Source organism: Lissotriton vulgaris, chromosome 4_1, assembly GCF_964263255.1.
Source record: "Lissotriton vulgaris chromosome 4_1, aLisVul1.2, whole genome shotgun sequence".
Classification (NCBI taxonomy): Eukaryota; Metazoa; Chordata; class Amphibia; order Caudata; family Salamandridae; genus Lissotriton; species Lissotriton vulgaris.
In genome coordinates this window covers 695,997,633-696,019,498 of record NC_141691.1, presented here as the reverse complement: position 1 = coordinate 696,019,498, position 21,866 = coordinate 695,997,633, and the positions used below count along the sequence as shown (strand labels likewise).

Below are 21,866 nucleotides of genomic sequence, written 5' to 3'. Positions count from 1 at the left end.
AGCCTCTACCCTCTGCCCATTGATGGTGACCCATTGCCTATACTTTGCTGTATTCTCAGGTACTTGGATTGGGGAACCATTGCACTGTCCTCAGGAACACTAGGGAAATACTACTTAAGTCCCATCTATTATCCAGAGCCACTACATTGTGAAATGAAATGAAATGTCCTTGACCTTACTGTCCAACATCCAATCCTTCAGTGCCTTATTCACATTGTCTAAAAAGTCAACCAAATCCTGTTTGTACAGTTTGCGGCTGGCCCTAAACAGTTGGAGGCATTTTTCCCCGGATCAGTCCAAACTTGTTGACTAACACTGTTTTCATGGCAGAGTAGCTAGTCTGGTCACCCACGTCCAGTGTTGAGAGGGTGAGTGTCCGCACTGGGGGCATGTACCTCCATAAGCACCATTTTTCCTTGGGGACCTGGTGCTCCTTCACAGCACCTCATAGGCTGCCACTCACTTATCAAAATCATACCTCACCTCGTAATCTTGGAACATATCCTTTAAGATTCAACCTCTATTCGCACTACTGGACACTGCGGACTGGTGCCACCATTGCTTCGATGGAACTCTAGTTGTATGGCTCTAAGTTCCCACTCTCTGAGGCTAAGCTCATGGGCCATCTATTGTTATCCAAGGAAAGCCTCTTTTTCAGACAGCGTTTGCTCTTCGTCTAATTTGGCAAGGGCTAGGGAATGCTAGCCCTTGCCTGACTTTGCCCTTAGTCCTGGTCCACCGTGGCAGGAGCCGTTTGTAGTGGAAGGCGAGGACAAAATCTCCCTTTTCTCAGCTGACTCATATTAGGGCGGGTAAGGGGCGGAATTCACTTCCCTGCTCCACCTTATAACCCATGGGCCAGCAGACGCGCACAGTGGGCGCGCCAAAGGCATGCCAAAGGCAAGCCCGTCGGCGCCCCTCCGCGTCCGGGCCGTGTCCAGCGCCAGCCATGCTGCCTTTTTGCAGCCAGCCCCTAGACTTACACTGACAAGGGATCAAACTCATGCAGACTAATTCAAAATACTGTTGGCCAGATCCCCCAGTGTACATTCCATTTTAATGAGGACCTAGGCAAAAGGTGCAAATCCTTGGAAAGGACGTAACCTCAAACCCAATGATAAATAATAACAAGGCTAACATACGCATTAGAGCCTGCCTGATAAACTGCTGGTCTCTCCCCAGGCATGCCGACAATATTTGGTTACTACTAGGAACCAAAACCTGGGATATTGTGTTCCTAACAGAAACATGGTTAAGAGAAAGCACCACACCGGATGTACATCTGGCCATCCCTGAAGACTATAAGATAATTACAGAAAATAGAGCTTGCAATAGGCTTGGTGGTGGACTAGCCATTATCATCAACAAGGACTGCGAAATATCACACATAAGGGTTGATACCATGGATCTTATGGAAGCAATGTCCTTTAATGTTACTATCAACCCCACGCTAACCATTGCAGGAATGCTGATCTACAAACCGCCTGACGCCAAACCCTTCAAGTTATAGAATATCTGTGATTTGATCGCTGACCATTCTTTGAAATACACTGACTACTTGGTCCTAGGAGATTTCAACGTCCATATAGATGACTCCCAATGTCCTCTAACATTCCAGCTAGTCGACACCCTTAAAAGTCTAAATATTAAGCAATTGATCACTACACCTACACACACAGCAGGACACATGTTAGATCTAATTTTTACTAATATTCCCTCCTTAACGGCAGAGAATCCCATCCCTCTTGCATGGTCGGATCACTACCTGATACCATTCAACCTAACTTTCATCACTAACATGGGCTATAGGGGGAACAAACTCGAAGTCCAAAGAAACTGGCAGAAGGTCACTGCTGAAACCATTGGTCCTGCACTACATAACAGGCTGCTATTACTTACTGTTTAACCCCACAGAGATCGGAGATCTTCAATTATTGGGTCACCTCCGCTCTAGATACCTTCGCCCCCATGAAAGTCATGAAATCAGCCAGGCATAAACCCTCCGCACCCTGGTTCACGCAGGAATTACAAACAGAAAAAAGCTGCTGCAAAAAGCTTGAGCGGACATGGCGTAAAACCTATAGTACCAAAATTAAAATTATCTATAGGAAAGCCGTAACCAATTCCATTAACTAAAACATACCGCCATAAAAAATCACATAGCTAACCAAATTACATTATTAGACAACTCTACTAAAGAAGTTTTTAAAATTGTTCAAAACTTCATGAAACCAGAGACAATGAAAAGTAACATCACCCTGTTGGATACTCTCTGTGAGAATCTTTAATTTTTTTTCAGGAAAAAATAGAAGATATCTATACCTTGTTCACTGAGACTGAGAGCCCGGAAACACCCATACCCTTATCTACAGCAACTTAGTCCGACTTCAGCCCTATTAGCCTTGAAACCTCTCTCAATACAAGGCAAAAAATTAAATCTGGCTCCCCTTGGATCCCTTTCAGGCGAGGTTTTTCAAATTACTGGCCCATTTGATGACATTTTTAGACCAATCTCCTTACTTCCAGCACCTACCAAGGTTCTGGAGCTTTTTAAAATCCAACAAGCTGTTACATGACACGCAGTCCGGATTCAGAGCTGGTTACAGCTCTGAGACAGCACTGCTAGAAGTAGCTGAAACTATCTGAGACACCTTGGACAAAGGCTGCAAAGCGAGGCTGGTGCCGCTCGACCTATCGGTGGCGTTCGATACGGTGTCCCACAAGATCCTCCTTAATAGACTCAGACAGCTAGGAATTACTAGGACTGTATTGGCCTGGTTTAACTCCTTCCTTAAGGGACGAGCCCAAAAAATAAGACTACAACCGCACGTCTCATCGCCCCGCCCCTGATTTGTGGAGTCCCACATGGCTCAGCTCTTAGCCCCACTCTTTTTATTATTTACCTTGCACCCCTAGCCGCACTCATTGAGCAACATGAAGGTAGTGTCATCTAATATGCTGATGACACACAGCTGATGTTTTCTTTTAAAGAACATTCTGATGCAGCTTTTACTAAATTCAAGCACTCTCTAACAGATATCTCTACCTGGATGACTTCAAACTGGTTGCGGCTTAACACTGATAAAACTAAAGTATTGTTTTTGAATCAACCATCGCCCCCACGACCTGAACTCTGGTGGCCTCCAAAGCTCAATCCCCCCCATGCCCTGTCGCATCTGCAAGGAATTTGGGATTTAAATTCGACAATATACTATTGTGCAAAACCCAGACAGGGCATGTCTCTTCTACTTGCTTCTGGAAACTTAAAGCACTTCGGAAATTTCTCCACCTTCTACCAATGGAGTGCAGAAAAACTATTGTCCATGCTCTGGTGACATCACAACTAGACTATGCTAACAGTCTATGTTTGGGTCTAACAGCTTATCTGATCAGAAAGCTGCAGACAATACAGAACGCAGCTGCAAGGCTCATAACAAACGTCCCTCTAAGTCATCACAGCTCATCTCACCTACGGAGCCTACATTGGCTACCTGTAAGAAAGCGGACAGAATTCAAGGCCCTTGCGTACAGAGCAATAAATGGAACTGGCCCCCACTACCTCCAAAAAAGAATCTATAAATCACACCATACAAGAAATTTAAGGTCCAATCACCTAGAACTTCTCATCACCCCTCACTTTGCCAAAGCCAGAATGGGCGGACGCTCATTCTCTGTTAAAACAACGGCTCTATGGAATGACCTACCCTTACAAATCAGAGAGGCCTCATCGGAACCTAGCTTCCATAAGCTACTGAAGACATGGCTCTTTAGTCTACCGCAGATTCATGGGGGCCCCACTGTGCCGACCTCCTGCTCCTCCTAACACCGCTATTAGCGCAGGGACACTCCCGTTGTGGGGGTTGCCGTGCACGCTATAAGCTACATATTATTATTATTATTATTATTATTATTATTTTTATTATTATTATTATATAGGTTTCCAACTCAGCAAGCTCAACCTGAAAATCAGATAGGCCCTCAGGCTCAGACATGTTGGCGAACTAGTAGAAGCAGAGAGTTAAAAAAGGACACAGTACTCACTGTCTCCCCTCCCACAGCAACTACTCTGTCACCTTAGAAAACAAAGTAACACATTTTGCCTTTGTGAAGTCCTACAGTGCAATTATTCACCAGGTGCTGCTTTGTAATTGCAAGTCCTATCACACCCCTTGACCGCCAAATGTTAGACCTGGTAGTGACTGGTAGGCTGAAGGGATGCCCCCAGCCAAGCAGAACCTACGGCTCTCATCAAGGGCAGGTAATTTAGTGACTGTACCGCTCGACCTTACCCAAGAGGAGCTTGGCACTGAGCAGTCAGTCTTTTATTAGAGGCAATGTGTAAAGCAATGGCACAGCAATCAGTCTCAATAAATAAACTGAACCTCACAAAAGAGACTTCACACAGGATGTATGTAAAAACTGTTATATGTAACAAACATATTCAATCATTATAACATAAACATCATATACTTTTGGGGATTTGGAAATGCTATTAGCAGTACTAGGCCCACTCGTATTGTTATGATATCAATAGTATGCATATTGTGGACAATAGCTAATCTACCCCCCCAATTGTGAAAGAGCGCCCTTATACGGTGCACTATATCAGAAATACGTACATATACGAAATAGAACACTGTTTCGCATCTTTGCAGGCCCGAGCCATGCGGGTAAACCCAATGTCAAATCTATTGTGCTTTTGGCAAGAAAGCAATGTTCAAAGTGGCACCACCGACCAGTGTCTTGAATTACAGGCAGTCCGCACACTCTCACTCCCACTCATACATACTCATTCTGCACCTTTATGTGTTATGCCAGTTATTAGCCAGTCCATAAAGGACGCTCTTACACACAAAGACACACTCTGCACCCTAATGCTGTGCCACGGATCACACCTTGGAAACTCCATGGCCCCTGCCTCCCTCCACCCTCTAGTTCACCCCTATTGTCCTATACCCCTAATGGAAGATAACCAGCACCATCTCCCGGACACTGGGCAGCACGCTGCTGAAGATACACTTAGTCTGGGTCCTCTGGAAGCAGGTGGGAATATGTAGCAGTTTAAACTAGGAGCTAGCTGTAATCAAGGGGGAGTTTAGTAGACACTTGGGATGTTTACCAACAAGTTTCAAAACAGAAAGGAGTCACACAGGCTCTGGATCCGCTTTAAAACTATCTCAGAAGTGTAAGTCAATCTCTCTAGCTACTACCTGGTGCCAAGATGTCTTCGGGGGGGCCAGGTGTGGAGAGGACTATTGGCCTGCCATGATGAGGGCCAAAAACGGAACAATTGATAAATGGGGAGTAACACGGGGGAACGTCTCGATAGGATGAGGTGCCCCAATCAGTCAGGTGCCCCATATGATCCGGGCACAGCGTCTGGTGCGCATTGGTATGTGTTGCACCACTTCAGATTTAAAACATGATGAGTTGGAAATTCTGTGCCTCCCTGGAAATGAGGCACAATGACCAGTGCACGCTGAGATGGTTTGCACCAGGGAAATTCTGGTCAAACACAGCGAAGAGTTGCAATTCCGTACCTCCCTGGAAATGAGGCACAACGTCTGGTGCACGATAATACTGGTTGCACCAGACCAGTCCGGTCGCACACACGCAGGTACAAGTTCACCAGAACCACATGAGGTAGAATTGTCGCACCCTGTGAATCCAACACCACATGCAATGCGCATGCAGTTTGCATGTCACACAAGAGAGAATCAGCACAATAGATGAAACGGGCTTTGGGGTCCTATAACCAGTAAATCTGCTCACCACTACTAGATGCTTATGAGTGTGCGCAGTACAGAATCCACTGATTTTTAAGGATTTGGCCAGGTGCATTGTGAGAATTGTAGTTCAGAGATCCCAGAGATGACCTAGGAGATTCCAGACCTTTGGGGTGGTGTTTTGGACACTTGGAACATACACGGATACCTTCAGGCAGCTCCTCCTGAAGTTTGGAGAAATTTTGTGAAAAAGTTCAATGAGGTGACAGACCCGGCAGTGGGAGTCAAGCCTACTACTTTAAACCGCGACGTGGCCTAGATATCAGGATCTTCCAGGTTTTGACTGAGGTCTTGCAGAAAGTCAAGCCTTACGAACCCTCACCGAATCCGGTCTGCTTTGGTGGGTCAGCCATGACGTCAGAAGAAAAACCTAGAAAAGGTTTTAAGTGGGAAGGTAAAATTCTGGCTGGGGCCCCCCGCTTAGTGTATCAGACCAGGGGTCAAAGGTGCTCAGCCTCAAACTTTGACTTTGTCCTGGTCGAGTGTGACCAGATGTCCCAGAGTGGCGTTATATGTTTTTAAGCACCGTAAAGTGGTTAATCTTTCAAAATTCATATCTCCGGTTCCCTACCTTGGAATTTTGTCATTTTGGTATATATTTGTTCATAAAAATATTCTGTATTTTTATAAATTGGTGTGGTATTGTTGTTTTTAAATGCTTTGCTCTCCAGTCTCCTAAGTTAGGCCTGACTGCTCATTGTCAGCTACCATAAGTTGAGCAAGGGACTAATTTATTGAGACCTTTACTGATGGCCTTATTACTAGCAGTAGGTACATACTTACCCCTCCCAAAAACGACTTTCCAACAGAGGAAAAATCAAATAAGCTTAAACAATATATCCTGATTTGAGGACAATAGCACTAGTCGCAAAGGTTTATTTTTTTTATATTCTAACAGAGGCCATAAGCAAAAGACTTGTGATCTCCCTTGCCTTGAAAGGCAACAAGTAAGACAGCAAGCTTTCTGGCATATACTAACCCTGAGAGAATCTTAGTCAAAGAAAAGCTAATCAGATTGGACCCTATAACTAGATATGAGGTTCAAAATGCATTAATAACCTCTAAACAATGAAGTATATAAGTTATGAAGGTCAGATGTTGCCTTGAGAATGACTTGATCAGATTACTGCAATTTTGAAACGTGAGGCAGTACTTGATGCTTGTCAACTGGAAATGTGGTAACCATTTTAAAGAAGGACAATATTCTAGAACTCTAGAGACCAATTGCATTATTAAAAATAGTTTATAAACTATGACAGTTATGTCTATCCATTTGGCTTGTCTAATCCAGAGATTCATGCAGCCAAATCAAACCAGATTTACTCCAGTCTATTTTGTGGCCTTTAGCTGTAGTGTGGAACCCTTACACTGCTGGTAGTTCAGTTTTTGGAAGCCAAGAAGGCTTTCTACCTGGTAAAATTAGAATAGCTGTGCTGAAGAAGTTAAACTTTCAATTCAAGTTTTACAGAAGGGTCAAGTCCTCATATCATAATGCTTCTTCTGCCCTGATTTTCAAAGCAGAATATATTGACTCAACTGAAATGGACAGACACACTGCGTAGGTATGTTCTTTACCCTACCAACTTTTAGCTATCTTTTTGCAGTTTGTACTAAGGAGCAGCAGAAATGCAGCAAAAATAGTTGCTGGACTGAGTAATACTTTGGCTTCCAAAATAAGGCTACACAGTAATGATATTGCTATTATATTACAGATGGTTGTGGGAAATATTTGTGTGAGCGATGACACATCAATGTGTCATAATTCAAATTACAGATTAAATAAGACCAACACTAACATTATCTAATGCCATCACGATGACTGCATGAAATCATGGGCCAAATGTAAAAAAGGTTTTTCGAGGGCTCAAATGGGTTTTAGACCTGTATAGCCCGCAAAAAAACAGTGGCCCCTGTACTAATCCTAATTTGCGAGTCGCAAATCAATTTGCAACTTGCAAAATAGGATTAGCGACTCGCTATTATGAAGGGGTGTTCCAAGGGCATCCCTTCCTAGTAGCTCTTCCTTAAGCTATGTAAGAATGTTTTGCAACTGCAATTGTGTGATGCAGCACAGCAAGCCACCTTGCTGAGCTGTGTGAAAGAGAGAAGACAGAAATGTGCCATATTTACCATTATATGGCTCATTCCTACTCTCCGCCTGCTCTGGCGCAAAAATGCTGCCTAGCATCAGGTGCAACGTGGCAAGGGTGTTTGCATTGCAAGCAGGATTGTTTTTGTGCAGTCAGTCTTGCTATATCTGGAAATGCGCCAAATCCATGGTTGGATGTAGGGGAACACTCACGCTCCACCAATGGAATTTCGTCCCAGGTCAGAGTAACGCAAGGCAGCGACTTGAAGTACTCCAGGTTTACCAAGCATAGCAGAGCCACAGAAGGTGGACTTCTGTTGCTGGGTAAATCAGACCTAGGGATTGTGTTGCCCTTGCAACGCCCTGTGTGATGCAAGAGCAACACAATCCTCTGATAAATCTGGCCTTTTGTAATGTTTCCCCAAACTAGGATGTCAAGGGAATTAGAGATGTCCAGCTGATGGGACCAAATGGGCTAATACAGTTTTCAACTCTTATGGAGAAGGATAGGTTAGCTTTCAGAGGAAAGATTTATCAATATGTTCATTGGTGCAACTTTGTAGGTATGTTCTGCTAAGAGTTTACCTTGCCTGCATATCATGTGAAATTCCATTAGCACACCTAGAGGCGGTTCCTTCATGAGAGCGTTTGGGCATCCCCCACTGATTATTTTACCCCTGCCTGGCAGCTTTGAATAAAAATGTGTTCCTGTGTTATAATCTCAACCCACAGCAATCAGCTATCTCAGCCGCGGGCCAGTATCTTCCATCATCACCAGACCACCAGGCATGTTTATGGGATGGGATTATGAGCTGAACAGCACAGCAGTCAGTGTAAACACCAACTGCTTAATGCACAGGTTGGTCTGGTCAGGTGCCTTTCCCTGGCCAGCCCAACATCCGCAATCCTCAGCAGTGACACCTGTATAATTAGGGAGCCAGGGAGATCGAAGCTGCATCCCCACGGTCTCTTAATGAGCAGTGAGTTTTGCTGCCCAGGCCAATCCAGGCACTGCTGTTGCAGCTCCTGGATTGGCTGCCTTAGAGTCTTTTGGTAGAGAATGCGGAGCTTAGGACTGGGCATGCTTATGAATGTCGGGAGCATAATTCACCAATCACTGCATGACTTTATTGTAAAGCCATGCAGTGATTTGTCATTGCTGCCCTAGCTCAGCCTCTCTCTCGTCTCTCCCCTCCCCTCTTTGTGCGTAAATGCCATTATAATACACACACACACACAGGAGTGGGATGCGGGAGTCTAGAGGAGTGCTCCCTGACCTCGTGGCCCCCTGAGCCTGATCATGCAAGGCCTCATGCACAACTTCAATTAAGTTGGCAAATGTTGGACAGGATGCATAACTGTCGGATGTCCTACTCTCTCATGAGAGCCTGTCTGGACTCTGCTGAGGCTGAGTGCAGACGCAAACAGGATTACTGAGGTTAGGTGGTGTCAGCCAACCCCCCAGTGTATTCCCCCCCCCCCGCAAGTGATATCAGACAGACAGATTGTGAGATTCAAATTAGATCTAAGGACATTCACTGACCGTCCCTCGATTTGATTTGAATCTCACAGTCGGACACTCATGGTTCAGGATTATTTTCACAATCACTACTAGTGGTAGTGAAAATCATGAACCGTGAGTGTGACCGTCCCACGGTCCCTGTAATAGAGGATGCCCATTACTACCGTAATGGGCAGCAAAGCTGCCGACTTCGGAGGGGGTGTTGTTGACCTGACAAAGCTGAGACTCGAACCTGGTCCTCTTGGGGGGAACCAGGTTCAAGTCTCTGCTTCATCGGCTCAACAAATCCTGTGATCTGGGCAAATCACTTATTCTCCCCATACCCGGTGCCTTTCAAAATCTGGTGCAGAGTGCAGGCAGAAATGTTTTCTGAAGCTAGGCCCTGCTGGCACACACCTCCAATAAGCATTTCAGCAGCGTGTGTATGCTTCTCAGAGATGCGTGCCAGCAGGGCTCAGCATCAGAAACATTTCTATCTATAAAAAATTGTTATGTTTCTGAAGCTAGGTCCTGGTGGCACCCTCCTCAGAGAAGCACACATGCTGCTGCAATGCTTCTAGGAATTGCGTGCCAGCAGGGACTAGCTTCGCAAACATAACATTTCTTGTAGATAGAAATATTTCTGAAGCTAGGCCTTGCTGGCACGCACCTCCAAGGCGCATCGCAGCAGTGTGTATGCTTCTTAGTGGTGCATGCCAGCAGGGCCTCGCTTCAAAACATTACTATCTACAAGGAATGTTATATTTCTGAGGCTAGGCCCAGAATGCCTTGCTTGCACGTACCTCCGAGATTCAAACACGCTGTGTGCCAATGCTCTCAGCTTCAGAAACATTTCCATCTACAAGATAGAAATGTTACCTAAACTAAGAGCATTGGCATGCAGTCTGTATGCTTGCCAGTGGTGCACAGAGATGTTTTAAGACATAGGCAAAGTGGGCCCAGGCCCCCAGCCCATGACCCCCAGCCTAGCAGGGCCCCCAGGCTATCCCCCCCCCCCCCCCCCCCCCCCGGATAGAGTCAGCTCTGCTCTGCAGAGTCTTGCCCTGATGACCTTTAATCATTCTTAGACAGATTTTTTTTATTAGCATTTTCATGTCATTTACTTTTAATGTGGGCAATGCATGTACTCTATTAAACAGTCCTGCTATTAAAGACACTTTGCAACATTACTTTTAGTTCAAAGCAGGACCTCACGTATGAGATTTGGGAGGGCGTCACAGAGATTATTTGCATTATTATTAGTGAGCTGCTGCTGTGTTGCAATTTTGAAAACGCACGCCACCATCCATGAACATTAGATGTAAACACATTTAGAATTTGGGCAAATGTTCGTGTGCATCTGGTCACAAAGGGCATGAAACAGCAGAAACTGAATTATATATTCAAAGCGGTTTCTAACAGTGTCCACCTAAATATGTTTGGCCCAGGGCCTCCAAAATCCTTAAGACGTCCCTGAAGTTGCATGCCAGCAGGGCCAAGCTTCAGAAACATAACATTTCTATCTTGTAAACTTCCTTGCTTTCTCAAATTTGCTTGAAAAAGCACCATTTACCCACTCCTTTTTCAAAACGTTCTAAGGGGGCGAACCCTCTTGAGCCCACCCCGTAGGTCTCTCAGGCACGTTCGCTACGCCTCACCACTTTCAAATATCACCAACCGCCACTGAGCACACCAGCAGTGGTCACAGCTTTATGCCAAATGAAATTCCCTCAATTGCACAAAGAATAACAAATATGTAGCAAAGGGGTGGAAAATATTGGTTTCAAGATATCAGAAGATGAGTGAGGTAAAATAAAAAGGGAGATACCAGTTTTGAAATTTAAAGTCGATTAAAGGTATAATAATATAATAGTGAATAATATTCTTTCACTGATTGGTATCTTATTGGTTATTAATATAATTTTACTACTGGCAGTGCACCAGATTCCAAAATCAACATTTTTTGAGGTGCTATTTAGAATTGGAATTCTGGAGAATTGTAGACTATATTAGTGGATACCATCCTTTCACTGATTTAGAATGTGCTTGTTATTAATATCTTTTTAATATTGAAAGTGCATCGGATTCGTGGATGGGGTATACATTTTTGACATGATTCAAATAATTTGAACTGCGTCTCAGTTCTTAAAATTCATTAAATCCAACATAAACATTTTCTAAATTGTGTCTAAAAACACTCATTTTTTCATGTTCTTCTTTATGGCCCTCAGTCATCTACTCATTTGGCCTCAAGTACCTAAAATAATAGAGCAGTTCTTGCATTCTGCCACCTGCACACTAACATGAAAAATCACATCTTGAAAACTATTTTGGATTACACCTATAGTTTTAAAGGTCTGATGTATAACAGCCATATTATCCAGGGAGTGAGCCTCCTCCCAGGCAGTTATGGAGCTTTGCAGCTACATCATCAGTCAACATATACTTGTGCGGTACCGCTTGGATATTGCTGAAACAGTCACCATGCCATTTAATAGTCAGTGGATTAAGATCAAATCAGTCATATTATTAAGAAAAGCAATAAGTTTTCCCTAAAGAGTATGCATTTTGCCATTCTGATTATTATGAAACACTTAGGGGCCAAATGTGATGTCCTTGGACCGACCAACCTCTGGTCAGCGGTCCCGATCACCTCATTAGGATGTAACCGAACACTGTTCGGTCACATTCCTGCATTTCCCTATAGGAGCATGCATTACGGCCATAAACTGGCCATAATACATGCTCCCCTAGGTGCCTGCCATAGGTGCAGGGATCAACAGGGAGGCACCATAGATGCCCACCTTGGCCCCCAACCAGAGGCAGGGCACCAAAGGGGCCTGCTGTGGGACCCCAAACATGCTTTCAGGCATGGTTTCCTTGTTGGAAACCTTGCCTCGTAATCCCAAGGGTGGAAAGGCCCACCCTGTGGGATTACGAGCTGGATCCAACTGGCCAATGGGTTCTTTGATACTGTCGGAAGCCAGCCAGAATGACCGCCTGCTTTAGTTTCTGACCACCAGCATTCTAATGCGGCGGTCAGAAAGTAAACAGAGCGGCTGATTATGATGCGACCCTGTAGGCTCTGACGCTCAGAGTCTTTACGGGCTGCAACATAATCTGCCCCATAGTTTAAACAGATGAAATGGTTTTTCTGCAAAAAATATGTCTTTCCAAAAAAATGTCTATATCTTGGTTGTTTTGATTCTGGAAACATGAACATGTTCTCATCAAATACCAAATGTCACTGTTGATACATATTTTTAACAAATTGCATCAAATTAACAAATATATTCTTTTTCAACAGTATGTCAAGGAAAGCTAAGGATGCATTTTTTACTTTTCTGCAACAAACATTTAATTTCAAATCAAATGAAAACATGTTTAAAAATACACATCAAGGTAAGTCATCTATGTTTACATGTTTTTCTGAGATTTGAGCAATAACTATAACAATCACTTCAGAAACATGGATTTAGCATGTATGTGCATGCTTTTCATAAATATGCTTGTCTGTACAGATCAAAGTTGATGTGAAATACAACACACTGTAATTATAAAATGTCACAACCATTTGTAGGCACCTTCTCCTAACAATTTCTCTGCACCTTCTAACCAATTGTTAAAAAATGTTGGGGTTGATTTATATCAAAAACATACAATAAGAAGTGGGTCCTTGGGCATATTTATAGACCTGCACATAGACACAGCCCCCAATCAGAAACATAAACCAACAAAAGGTGCCTATGGGTCTCAGATAGTCCTGTCTAAGGCATGAAATCAACAGATGTTTAACCGCATCGCTGCAGTGGTTATTTTTCCCCTACGCTGCTTTTTTCTAAAAGCCGCGTAAGATGAGGAGCTCAGCTAGTCATCCGCACACGCCCCCCGTGGCTGATGATGAGCTGAGCTCGTCATCAGCATCGAAGGGGTTAACTGTGAGGGAGGAAGAAAGAAAACAGACTATCCTATCTGAGTATGGCACAATAAGATATCTCTAGGGTATGAAAAGTACCCATCAGTTACCGTCCGATACCGCCCTTGTCATCATCTGGGTCTCCTCACACCAAGGAGAATACGACTGTAGCACTATGTGTGAAAGTGGGTACTGCTGGACCAGTGATATCAGGTGAGTGCGGGGGTATCTTGAACAAGTATGTAAGGATAACTGATTTGCAGTGCATAGAAAATAGTGAAAAATAGAAAGAGGTGACGTGTATTAAATGATGTGAATAAAGTTGGAGAGATGAGAGGGAAACATTGTTTTAATGATACCCCTCTGTCTTCCAATATTAAAAACAGAGCAGAGAATTTAGCAGGTTTAATAAATATCTGCTAATGAAAACTAGAGGTCAACATGTTTCAGCAGTAAATGGACTAGAATTGTCCGCTGCCTTCTTCAGGACCTATTGCTCGATACTGCAAAAGAATATTATAAAGGTGCAATAAAAATAGAAATAAGTTTAACAACCAAGTCACCTGGGAACTGATTCGTTCATGCTCGCTTTTTTCATATAAAAGGTTGCATGAATGTTATTATTTCCCGGACCCGGGTGAAAATATTTGTTTATTCGTACTGACCCCCTCGATAGAGGCAGCTGATGAAGGCTGTCCAGCAATACGCTTTTCACATCCGTATCACCTTTTTACAATCGTTATTGTTGCGTGGATGGGACAATGTATGTAGAAGGGGTATACATGACAGGGCTATCCTAAAAGACATGACAGATTCTGCTATATTAGATTTGCCCCAGATTAATGCACTGTGGCATAGTTTGCAAGCAGGCAAAAAGGATGTGTTGCAAAAGTGGAAAGATTTGGCCTTGGAAACTTTTTCCTCATTGGTTAAGAGTCACCCCCACCGTCTGACAAGTAAATCCTACAAGAGTGACACCTAACCTAAGGGTCATGAGAACACCTTTGGGACCTGTGGAAGTAAAGAAAAGTACTGGACATGCTGTTGAGACATGTGGGGAAACCTAACGGACTGGATCTGCTGTCCCTTCGACCCAGGACAAAGAAGGACAGTCCAAGGGTCAATTGTCTGACCTCTAGTGTGGCTACAGGGAAACAAAACAGCTGTAAAATGCCTTTTTTGGAAGTACCCAACTGACTATTAGCAATTGGACCTTAACAAGACCCTGCTGGCTGCCTGTGCTGGAGTGAGTCCTGGCTCCTAAATGCTATCCCTGTCTTTGTGGGTGCACAGAAGTGACCATGAAGAGATGCTCAAGAAAGTATGGAATGTTTAAACTTCCAAAACCTTTGAAGCTGCAGCTGAACCTCAAGAACACAGTGGCTGATTTCCAAAAGACTGCATTGGATACAGCTGCAAGCATCCCTGTTGGGGGATTGTGATCTTATTTAAAAATAAGCTCTGAAGGTAGAAATCTTCACTGGGCAAAGGTGCAAAAAGTATTTGCCTGGCTCAAGGACTTCGAAGAAATTAAAAATTCTCCTATTCTAAGCTTTCCACAATAAAACCAAAATCCAGAGACTATTTGCCTTTGAGATGATTGCAGCAGATATAGCCTGCAACTTTGCCCCACTGGAGGTTTTTGACTACCATTTCAGAGACTTACAGACAGAATGTCGACCATGCATTGCGAAACACATATGAAATATGTCTTTATGAGTTAAAAACTGCCCCAATTTCCAAACATAGGCTGCTTTTTTAGCTTTCTAATTCACTAATGGGAGCACTTTTATTTGGGTCCCAGTCCGATCCTGCATTTGAAAATTTAAAGTGCAGAAGGTGTGCATGCATTTCTGTGAGTCACCGACACATAGTAATTTTGTAGCATATCTTCTTAGCTGAATTCCTGAAGCACTTTCGTGAAACATTATATTGTGGTGTATTTCCCCCACCCTTGACTCCCTGTTGGCACACGATTGATTCAGGCATGTAAGCCATAATGAATGAATCCGATTTTGGAAATGGATTTAAAATATCGATACATCTTCTAGTCAGATTGTAAATAAATCTCTCCATCTTCTCGTCTTTTGAATAACATTTATTTATGATTTATTACTGTGGGATAAATTAGTTAGTTATCCTCCTTCGGCTGTGTAACGTGAGCTGAAAAAAACAGCATCTTATTTATTTAAAAGATACGTTAGAAGATATATGTTTTGCAAAAATGTATTTCGTTTGTCTTTTGTACTTGGCATGTTTTAAAAGTGTGTATCGCGCTCTGGTACACTTCCATGTTTAGTTCATGCTAAAGATAACAACCAAATAAAGAAATCAGTAAACGGTACATATCCGTTCTAATGTTAATGATAATAGTACCGGTCATTGATGACTATGTCTCGGTTTCCACTGTCGGCCCTTTTTGAATATGACGCAGCCGTTTTTATGATATCACCCTGAGGTATATTTATAGGCATTTAGCACCACTGGAGCATCACTGTTTTTGATTCTCCAATGGCGCTCCATGCAAGCCAATATTTACAAGGCCGTCCTAAGCCACTTTGTCTGGCTGAACAAAGCCTTGTAAATATGGTCCTCTGCAACACGTTTTTCTGCAGTAAAGGGGCGTGCAATGGGTGCTGCTGTGGGCGTTCACCCATGGCTTTTTGACACTGCTCCAGATTTACAAGGAGCTGTAATCTGAGGCAGAGCCAGAAACTTTAAAAAATAGACATTAATGTAGCGCAACAAGGAGAAATACTTTTATCTCTTTATTTTTTGTTCTTTCTATGTGTGCTGCTGCTGCATTCTACAGCACACATAGAAGGAGCAAAACGCCATCAATGATTATATTTGTGCATTCCTGCACGAACACAATCATCCCTGCAATGCAGGCACCTTTACTCCATGGTGCAAGAGTGAATGCCTGGTGCTAGGCAGCTTTTTTAGCACCTGCGCATGGGTGAGCTCAGCGATGCGCCGTATTCTGGAAAGGGGCGACCACTCGGTCCCCCCGCACGTATGGCAGAGTACCACGATCCCCCCGGGAAGCCATCTTGGGCGGGAGGCGTGTCTCGGCTGGTATGCCCGAAGCGGCGTAGCCGGGGCGCGCTTTTTCCCGCCCTAGAGTGGGCTGGCCTAGACACTGACGCAGCTGGCCACGCCCCCGGGGCAGGAAGGGGCGGGTTTACGCCCGCCCTGAAGACGGATAAAAGGGGACGCAAGACCCGAAGGCATCCTCTTGTTCCTGTGCTCTGAAGCTGCACCTCCTCGCTGCACGTGAGCTCGAGACGGAACGAAGAGCCAATTTTGAGCGTTGTAATCTTTCTTTTGTCTTACAGATACTCTGTTGGTGAAATGCCCAAGAAAGGCGGGAAGAGAATGACGACTGAACAGATGGTTCGGGTCCTCATGAAGGAGATGACCGAGCTGAAGAAGCGGGTGGCGGAGAGAAACGGGGAAGGGGGGCCGGAACGTCCGCCGGCTGGAGAAGCCCCAGGAGGGAGAGCCAAGAGGCCAAGGAGGGGTCCGGCTGGGGGAGAGGTCCCGGTTCCCTGTACCCCGCTCGAAGCGCCAACCCCAGTACCGGCGGAGGGGAACCCGATTCCCGTGGTGGTCACCCCGGTGTCCAATGAAGATATGCCGCCCGAGCTGGCAGCACAACTTGCAGCGTGGTTGGGCGAAAGTAGTGAGGGCGCCACGGCTGCCGAAGCGCAGACGCTGATGAAGCAATTGCGCGAGAAACGGGATGCAGCCAAGGTGTCCGCACCGGTTGCAGTAGTTGACAAGCCACAAGGGACGATCGCGACCGCAGAGGCAGCGTCCGGTGCAGGTAAGCGGCCATTGCCGATTGCGAGGGATGAGTCAGCACCCTCTCGTAGAGAAAGGTTGGGTCAACATGTGCCTTTGGCAATTAAGGAGAAGATTTGGGCGGGGGAATATGTGAACATCTTCTCGTTGCTTGTTGATCATTATGAGGTGGAGCACGTTAAGGGTCAGAAAGACCTCATGCATCCGAGTGTTTGGCGCGCAAAAATGGCCGCCTTCAAAGTGAATGAAAATATTGGCAATTGGGGCAATGCATGGGGAATCTTTACGTCGATCTTGGGGGAACGTAGACCCGAGTTGCTTACCGAGTTGCCGACCTATCAGTCGCGAATCATGGGGTACTCGACATCATATCAGGGTAACCATTGGTTTTGCTACGATAATCTTTTTAGAAAGGCTAAAGAGCATAATAAAAGCTTAACCTGGGATTGTTATGATTCTTTGACATGGGATAAAATGAAGGAGACAGGTATGTTGAAAATGCCATTGGTAGGAAGTAATGTTGGCGAATCCTCCCGCCAATATGGGGGGACGCCCTTTCGTTCAGGTACGGGTACCGACGATTACTCGCGACCCGCCGGCAATACAGGAAAAAAGGGGTTATGCTTTAATTTCAGCAGAGGTAGATGTACTAGGCCCCAGGGATCGTGTAAATTTAAACATGAATGTAGTGGGTGCGGGTCGCCCCATCCTGAGTCCACGTGCAGAGCCAAAACAGGTGATAACGGGGGGAGAGGAGGCGCCAAACAGGTCTAACATAGTCCGAGGGGCGCCTTTACCTACCCCGATTGATACCTTGGCGATGATTCCCTGGCTCAGTGAATACCCGGATCGTACTTCTGCTGGGGTGCTGCGGAACGGGTTTCGTATGGTTTCCGCATCCCGGTAGGGGACTTTCAGGGTGTGGAGAAGTGTAAAAATCAACTGTCGGTCCTGCAGCATACGACCGTCGTACAGGATAAGATCCTGAAAGAGGTTACTCGAGGTCGGGTCGCCGGCCCGTTTAGTGTACCCCCGGTGCAGGATTTTGTTTGTTCTCCCTTAGGGGTGGTCCCCAAGAAGGACCCGGGTGAGTTCCGATTGATTCACAATTTATCAGCTCCACGTGGTTTTTCTGTAAACGATGCAATAGATCCGGAAGTATGTTCGGTGCGGTACGCATCCTTCGATGAGGCCGTAGCCATTTTGAATCGCCTGGGGCCCGGGGCGCTGATGGCGAAGTCAGATATCGAGTCAGCGTTCCGATTGCTCCCGGTACACCCAGACGACCAGCGTCTCCTAGGTTTCATGTTTCAGGGTTATTATTACATGGATAGGTGTATGCCGATGGGGTGCTCGATATCTTGTGCCTATTTCGAGAAATTCAGTAGTTTTCTACAATGGGTCTTCACAAAGAGGACGGGTTTCCACAATGTAATGCATTACCTTGATGATTTTTTGTTCCTTGGGGCAGCCGGGGATCTTGAATGTGGCCGTGCCTTGGCCGAATTTTGTATGTTAATGAAGCAGTTTGGTGTGCCATTGGCACCAGGTAAGACGGTGGGTCCTGCGACTTGCCTCGAGTTTCTGGGGATCGAGTTAGACTCCAGTGAGGGTTGTTTTCGTTTGCCAGCTGACAAAGTGTTGAAGTTCAGGGCAGCCCTGCGATTGTGTATAAATGGATCTAAAGTTACGCTGCATCAATTACAGCAGTTGGTGGGACAGTTGAATTTTGCTCTGAGGGTTATACCAATGGCCCGCCCCTTCTCCCGTTCAATTGCCCAAGCTATGGTCGGCTTAAAGGAGGGCCATCATCGCACGAGACTATCGGCTGAGGTCCGCCAGGACATGCGCATTTGGCTAGCATTCCTGACGGACTTTAATGGTCGAGTCGTTTGGAACAAACCAGCCGTGTCCTCGGAAGAACTGGGGCTATGGACAGATTCAGCAGGTAGCATAGGTTTTGGCGCCATCTTCGGCACAAAATGGTCGGCACAAAGGTGGCCGGCATGGTGGCATGACAATGGTCTGACAAGTAATATTGCTTTCCTTGAACTTTTCCCCATTTTGGTGGCCCTGAGAACCTGGCCCGAAGGGTTCAAAAATCACTCTGTGATATTTTGGTCTGACAATATGACCGTGGTCGAGTGCATCAATAGCCAGGCGGCACGATGTAAGCTGATTTTAAGACTGCTCAAAGAAATTGTTTTACTGTGTATGCAACTGAATGTGCTATTCAGAGCAAAACATGTCCCGGGGGTAATGAATCAGGCGGCTGATGCCCTGTCTCGTTTTCATATGCAGGCTTTCTCGGGTTTCCTTCCCACAGCGGACCCAGAGCCGGCAACCTTTCCCGAAGCTCTCTGGTCTCTCGGTGCCCCGAACTTCGTCACCTCGTGGGAGAGAGTCTAGCACCAAGGACGAGGAAGGCATATGAAGGGGCGTTTCGGTCCTATTTAGCCTTTTTGGGGACCGGTAGAGAGGGGCTTTGGGGCCACGAGGAATGGGTAGTGAATTTTCTGATGTCCTTACGTAGGGCTGGAAAATCAGTGGCTACGGCCCAGAGGCATCGTGCTGCCATTTCCTTTGTTGCCAGGGCTCATGGTATCCAGGACCCGACAGCGTCTTTCGTGGTACAGAAAGCGCTGCGTGGGTGGCAACGCCTTGAGGGTCGCAGAGTAGATGAGAGGCGCCCGATAGGTTTGGATAGGTTGGCCCGGTTGCTGGCCACACTCCCTTCCACATGTTCATCTCAGTTTGAGACAGTGTTGTTCCGAGCCGCTTTTACGCTGGCATTTCATGGGGCGATGCGGGTAAGCGAACTAGTGGCAAGGAACAAACAGGATGTGACAGGGGGTTTGTGCCAAGAACACGTTCAGATCAGAGGAGAGACAATGACTGTCTCCTTTGTCAGGTCCAAGACCGATCAGGGTGGGATGGGTGATTGCATAATCATACGCAGGATTCCCGGGTCCTCCATGTGTCCGGCAAAGTGTTTAGAAGACTACTTAGCACGAAGGGTGGCATCATGGGGGGGGACCTTGTTGAGACACGCGGACGCCACCCCACTGACGAAAGTTCAGTTTCAGCGGGTGCTTGCGATGTCAATTGCCGCTGCGGGCTTGAACCCGGGCGAGTTTGGGACCCATTCCTTTCGGATAGGGGCTGCTACAGAAGCTACAGCTAGGGGTCTTAATGTGGAACAAGTAAAACGAGTGGGGCGTTGGTCCTCCAATTGTTATAAGAGGTATGTACGGTTGCACATGTTGTGAAGCTGTGATGATGTACTCACGCCTCTTGTTTTTGTTTGATTTTCAGTTGCGCAAGCCTACGAGGCGGGGCGGACTATGCAGTCGACCCAACACCGGGCCAGCGGTCAGACATCACCGGCTGTGAAAAAGGAGGTGTGGGTCGTGGGCCACTCATACGTGAGGCGTGCCGCGGACGTATTCAAAGCAGGTGACATGATTCACGTAGCTGGGGAATACGGGTACAGGGTGTCCTTCTACGGAAGAGGCGGTCTCTGTATTGACCAGTTTCAAACATTTTTCGAGGGTTTGTTAGGGCGGACGAGGTCACCGCCGTCTATAGTCATAGTACATCTAGGGGGCAATGATTTAGTCACCACCGGTAGACGACTTCTCCTGGAGGCAATGCTTTCCACTGTAAGTTGGTTGGCAAGGAGAGTTCCGGGGTGCATAATTGCGTGGTCCCATATGATCCCACGAAAGGTATGGCGAGGGGCTATTTCTATTCCTGCTTTGAATCATTCTGTTAGAAAGCTTAATAACAAAGTGAGTAGGTTGTTCCGTTCCAGGACATTGCATTCTATTTCGCATGGCTGTATTAATGATGACAGTATGTATTTGGGGGATGGTGTGCATTTGTCTCGGGTGGGGAATGAGTTACTCATAGGAGACTTCTTAGCATGGTTAAAAACGTTGAAACATGACCTTTAGGTAGGAGCTTTGTGGGGGGTCCGGATAGCCGGTCAACTATCCGGCCTGTGGCGGTAAGGTCATGATCGGTGAGCACTAATTAGAAGATCCCTATGAGTGGGCGTCACCCAACACGGATGGGAGCGCTCGGGAGAGGTGGCCATTGGCCCCTCAACGGGGAGGCGGTCCCTTCTAAGGATGGGTCGCCGAAAGAAAAGGAAAGGCGGTCAAGGCCCCTTCCTGTGTAGGAGGGGTTACAGCCCCCTCCTGGGGAATTTCCCGGGGCCAGTGACGTCTGCGACGGCAGATGTGGTAAGTTGTGTGGGGTTTGGGGGGAGGTCTACGCTACCTTCTAGATACCTCACACGAGTCCTCGAACGACCTTTAAATGGCGTCGAGTTTATTGGGCCCCCGTCAAGTCAAGGGAAATTGGTAGTTGCACTGGAGGTACGCCTCAGTCCTGTCGCCCCTCCCAAGTGGGGGGGGTATTTCTGGTTAGGGATCTTGACACCGGTTACGACCTTGCCGTTGGCCCTTAAACGTTAGGATGTACAATTTCAAAATTTCAAGTCAATGTTTTTGTAGGATGTTAGTTCGGCTAGGAGAACCTCTGTATTAGAGAATCTTTTAAGGTTAGCCAAACATCGCAATGTGGTAATGAAATTGTACATTAATAAATGTTTTAATTTTGTTTTAATAAATACGGCCGGGAGGGTCACTCCCTCCCTCTTCCAAAAACTTCAAGAACTGTTTCCGGTTTCCCTCCTTTGGGGATTGTGTTGAGAGGGGGTGGCGGGTATCTCGGCCATATGGAAAGGGGCGACCACTCGGT

The 21,866-nt window shown here is 45.9% G+C and overlaps 1 protein-coding gene across 1 annotated transcript in view; it reads left to right on the top strand.

Moving 5' to 3' along the window:
• The window catches only part of ABCA13 (ATP binding cassette subfamily A member 13), a 2,590,787-nt gene that overhangs the window by 186,404 nt on the left and 2,382,517 nt on the right, over positions 1 to 21,866 (top strand). Inside the window, exon 6 of the mRNA XM_086964984.1 lies at positions 12,684 to 12,778. Within this exon, the coding sequence (XP_086821110.1) occupies positions 12,684 to 12,778 (95 nt within the window). The remainder of the gene's footprint in view (positions 1 to 12,683; positions 12,779 to 21,866) is intronic.